The sequence below is a fragment of the Oncorhynchus gorbuscha genome, linkage group LG02 (assembly GCF_021184085.1).
Source record: "Oncorhynchus gorbuscha isolate QuinsamMale2020 ecotype Even-year linkage group LG02, OgorEven_v1.0, whole genome shotgun sequence".
NCBI lineage: Eukaryota > Metazoa > Chordata > Actinopteri > Salmoniformes > Salmonidae > Oncorhynchus > Oncorhynchus gorbuscha.
Genome location: NC_060174.1, coordinates 110,768,318 through 110,773,732, shown reverse-complemented (window position 1 = coordinate 110,773,732; position 5,415 = coordinate 110,768,318). Strand labels below are relative to the sequence as shown.

At 41.0% G+C, this 5,415-nt stretch overlaps 1 protein-coding gene across 2 annotated transcripts in view; it reads left to right on the top strand.

Moving 5' to 3' along the window:
- The first annotated feature begins 2,378 nt into the window (after window positions 1–2,378).
- LOC124015538 (cell adhesion molecule 2-like) overlaps window positions 2,379–5,415 on the top strand; it is a 946,327-nt gene continuing 943,290 nt past the window's right edge. The window contains exon 1 of one of the 2 annotated variants that reach the window (XM_046330827.1): window positions 2,379–2,778. In XM_046330827.1, the coding sequence (XP_046186783.1) occupies window positions 2,718–2,778 (61 nt within the window). In that variant the 5' untranslated portion in view covers window positions 2,379–2,717. The remainder of the gene's footprint in view (window positions 2,779–5,415) is intronic. The other variant, XM_046330842.1, reaches the window with a different exon arrangement.

Here is a 5,415-nt window from a genome sequence, read left to right as displayed (position 1 = left end):
GGAAATGCAAATGCGCTACGCTAAATGCTAATAGTATTAGTTAAAACTCAAACATTCATTAAAATACACATGCAGGGTATTGAATTAAAGCTACACTCGTTGTGAATCCAGGCAAAAAGACAGATTTTTAAAATGCTTTTGGCGAAAGCATGAGAAACTATTATCTGATAGCATGTAACACCCCAAAAGACCCGCAGGGACGAAACAAAATAATTAGCATAGTCGTCGCTACACAAACCGCACAAATAAAATATAAAACATTCATTACCTTTGACCATCTTCTTTGTTGGCACTCCTAGATGTCCCATAATCACTATTGGGTCTTTTTTTCGATTAAATCGGTCCATATATAGCCTAGATATCGTTCTATGAAGACTGTGTGATAAACGGAAAAAAAGAGCGTTTCATAACGTAACGTCATTTATTAAAATTCAAAAAGTCACCGATAAACTTTCACAAAACATTTCGAAATACTTTTGTAATGCAACATTAGGTATTAGTGCACGTTAATAAGCGATAAAATTCATCAGGAGGCGATGTCATTTCTATAGGTGTCCGTCTCGAAAACATGTCTTGGAGAGAGCTCGACCAAAACATCCGGTCGGAGACCGGAGGGAATCGATTCCCTTGATTCGGTTAGACCAAGAATCAAAGCTGAATCAAATGACAAGACTCTAGACAACGTGTGGAAGCTGTAGGCACTGCAACCTCGGCCTCATTTAATTCGGTTCACTTTGAACAATTCCTGGAAGTAGCGCAAGGATATTTATTTCCATTTTCAGTGATTTCCCTGCGCTTTTCGATGAAACGCACATTCTGTTATAGTCACAGCCGTGATTTAACCAGTTTTATAAACGGCTGAGTGTTTTCTATCCACACATACTAATCATATGCATATACTATATTCCTGGCCTGAGTAGCAGGGCGCTGAAATGTTGCGCGATTTTTAACAGAATGTTTGAAAAAGTAGGGGGTCGACTAAACAGGTTAACTACACAACTAACGTGCTGTTTCCTGTTTAACTACACAACTAACGTGCTGTTTCCTGTTTAACTACACAACTAACGTACTGTTTCCTGTTTAACTACACAACTAACGTGCTGTTTCCTGTTTAACTACACAACTAACGTGCTGTTTCCTGGTTAACTACACAACTAACGTGCTGTTTCCTGTTTAACTACACTGGTTAACTACACAACTAACGTGCTGTTTCCTGTTTAACTACACAACTAACGTGCTGTTTCCTGTTTAACTACACAACTAAACGTGCTGTTTCCTGTTTAACTACACAACTAACGTGCTGTTTCCTGTTTAACTACACAACTAACGTACTGTTTCCTGTTTAACTACACAACTAACGTGCTGTTTCCTGTTTAACTACACAACTAATGTGCTGTTTCCTGTTTAACTACACAACAAAGGGATGTTTCCTGGTTAACTACACAACTAACGTGCTGTTTCCTGTTTAACTACACAACTAACGTGCTGTTTCCTGTTTAACTACACAACAAAGGGATGTTTCCTGTTTAACTACACAACTAACGTGCTGTTTCCTGTTTAACTACACAACAAAGGGATGTTTCCTGTTTAACTACACAACTGACGTGCTGTTTCCTGTTTAACAACAGATAATAAATATTGCTCAACTGGGACCACTGTCCGGGGTGATTTATGTGAACAAAACACAACGCAGGGAGAGTACGTGTTTGTATCTTCCGAAAGTTGATTGCATTTGATTTGGAACCGGCTGCTTCCGGCTGCATGAGCCACGGACCCCGTTCAAAACAAAAGTGACGTCATTAAGCACGTGTAGTAATCACTAGGACTCTGTGTTTTCCCATGCAAAAGGCCTTCCAAAATGAAACAAATTGTTAGAAAATGCTAACTTTTATTTGATATAAATTACATGTATGATTCTGGAGAATGCTGATAACTGTTCCGTTGAGATAGAGGCGCTCCTCCTGTCCTGCTTCGTCCGACCAGTAGCCGGCAGTTTAGGATAATTGAATCCGCCCAGATTGCCTGTCAATTGCTGTTCAGGATTTAAACGCCCCACAAACACTCTGCTCGGCTAGAGGGCCCCCGCGGCTCGGTGAATAGAAAACCCCGATTCCTCTTTTAACCTCCATTGACACACACACACACACACACACACACACACACACACACACACACACACACACACACACACACACACACACACACACACACACACACACACACACACACACACACACACACACACACACACGGTGCTCAACTACGGACGGCCTTGATTGGTTAACCAATCCTAGCAGTCACAATTGTGTGGGCAGGACTGACACACGCGCCTCCGGAGCTCAAGAGCAGCACTTTACCGATTCTGTGCGTGAGAGCAAAGTGAGGAAGAGAGGAATACGGCAGCATCTCTTCTTCTTACCGGAGGAAAAACGACGAATCATTATCACAGCTATAGTGCTACGGAGCAGTTACATCTAATCTGCGCGCTACCCAATTCCCGGTACATCTGCTAGGCCACCTCAAGGGGACTAAACCGAATAAAGGAGGAAAACGTTAAGGAAGCCTTATTTACCGATCGATACGCACGAGGAGCCCATATATATACGGATCTCACAGCAACACGAGGACTGACGAGGCCACCCCCACCTGGATAACAAACCGCTTAACGTAGAACGGAGAGCTTTCGGTAACGCTAGTAAAGAGAGCGAGAGGACAGGATGAATCTCAAGCATCACTTGGTCCTGACGCTGTGCGCAGTCTACGGGATCCTGCTAAAAGGTAAACCTGCTGGTTTGAACTTTTACACGGAATGGATTTTGGTGTTTGTGTGCATAGACAATTTGCAAATCAGATTTTTACAACCACAGTGTGTCATTTCAAATCTTCTTAGAAATTATATGTGACCATTACAAATCGTGGTAAACTAACACTTATTTCAAAGTGTTGATGAACAAACAAGACAGGAGTGTTGCATCCCAAACACCGCGGGTGTTTGCAAATTCTGACTTCAATGAAGTCTTTATTAGAGCTGTCACACTTTCTCTAGTCTTCGGAAATCAACACCAGTGGTGTAAGTCACTCGTTTTCTAGGGTGTTGTTTTAACAGCGTAGGGTGTAACGCCTTATATGCATATTTATTTCCTAGGGTGTCTTTCAGGTGAATTTGAGAAGTACCAGTACCACCCACGACTGTGTTTTCTAGCCACAGAGACATCATTGTTGCATTCAATGGTTGTCAGTCCTGTAGCCTACATCAAGCAAGTTCCTTACAAATATAAAAATATGAAATATTTATATGTTTTTATGTGTATTTTATTTTATATTACTTTTTTTTCCGACAATGTCATACTTCAACAACCTAGTTTTTAACTCCAACACAGTGGTCTGAAACTCCTGGTTCGCAGGCCACATCGGCCTGTTACACGTTACGCTGGCTTGCAAAGAGTTCTATAAATCATATTGGAATCCGGCCACGGTTCGAATAGCAAACGATTCTAAACTTTTTAAATCCCCGGCAATTATTGCCATTGTAAGGTAAGGTGGTAAGGTTCATGGTAAGGAACATTGATAAATTAGATTGGAATAACCATCTCAACAAACAGGTGAAATTAATCCAACCACTTACATTTTTCAAAACTATTCCAAAATGTATGTTATTTATATCTGTGTATAAGAACAATGAATCAGTGGATGTGCAAACAGAAACAGGTGAATTAATGAATGAATGAATGTTGTGTCAAATCGACAAGTGGCAACCCATCCCTTATGGGATTAATTCACATAAACAAACATGACAATAATTCACTGCTAATTAAATTACAATTCTTCTGTGTCTGTTCTCTGCATTGCACATCACAGAAAGAGTGAACAAATACATAATAATAAGGTTATCCAAACAATATTGATATCCCTAGAGCAGTAAAATAACATGCATATATACACATACATACATACTCTATACATACATACATACATACATACATACATACATACATACATACATACTTACATTTAAGTCATTTAGCAGACGCTCTTATCCAGAGCGACTTACAAATTGGTGCATTCACCTTATGACATCCAGTGGAACAGTCACTTTACAATAGTGCATCTAAATCTTAAAGGGGGGGGTGAGAAGGATTACTTATCCTGCATACATACGTACATACTCTGTACATACATGCATACATACATGCATACATACATACATACATGCTGTATATCGGTAGCGGCTAGTAGGACTGTGATGACGACTGCCGAGCACCGCCCGAACAGGCAGGGGGAAGTCGTGACAGGTATATCTGGTCTGTCTCCATAATACCAGGGTATATATGGTGGTCTGTCTCCTCATGACTACATAATACCAGGGTATATCTGGTCTGTCTCCATAATACCAGGGTATATATGGTGGTCTGTCTCCTCATGACTACATAATACCAGGGTATATATGGTGGTCTGTCTCCTCATGACTACATAATACCAGGGTATATCTGGTCTGTCTCCTCATGACTACATAATACCAGGGTATATCTGGTCTGTCTCCTCATGACTACATAATACCAGGGTATATCTGGTGGTCTGTCTCCTCATGACTACATAATACCAGGGTATATCTGGTCTGTCTCCTCATGACTACATAATACCAGGGTATATCTGGTCTGTCTCCTCATGACTACATAATACCAGGGTATATCTGGTCTGTCTCCTCATGACTACATAATACCAGGGTATATCTGGTCTGTCTCCTCATGACTACATAATACCAGGGTATATCTGGTCTGTCTCCTCATGACTACATAATACCAGGGTATATCTGGTGGTCTGTCTGTCTCTCCACTACATAATACCAGGGTATATCTGGTGGTCTGTCTCCTCATGACTACATAATACCAGGGTATATCTGGTCTGTCTCCTCATGACTACATAATACCAGGGTATATCTGGTCTGTCTCCTCATGACTACATAATACCAGGGTATATCTGGTCTGTCTCCTCATGACTACATAATACCAGGGTATATCTGGTCTGTCTCCATAATACCAGGGTATATCTGGTATATCTGTCTCCTCATGACTACATAATACCAGGGTATATCTGGTCTGTCTCCATAATACCAGGGTATATATGGTGGTCTGTCTCCTCATGACTACATAATACCATCTGGGTCTCCTCATACTACTGGTATATCTGGTCTGTCTCCTCATGACTACATAATACCAGGGTATATCTGGTCTGTCTCCATAATACCAGGGTATATCTGGTGGTCTGTCTCTACATAATCATGACTACATAATACCATATCTGGTCTGTCTCCCAGGGTATATCTGGTGGTCTGTCTCCTCATGACTACATAATACCAGGGTATATCTGGTCTGTCTCCATAATACCAGGGTATATCTGGTCTGTCTCCATAATACC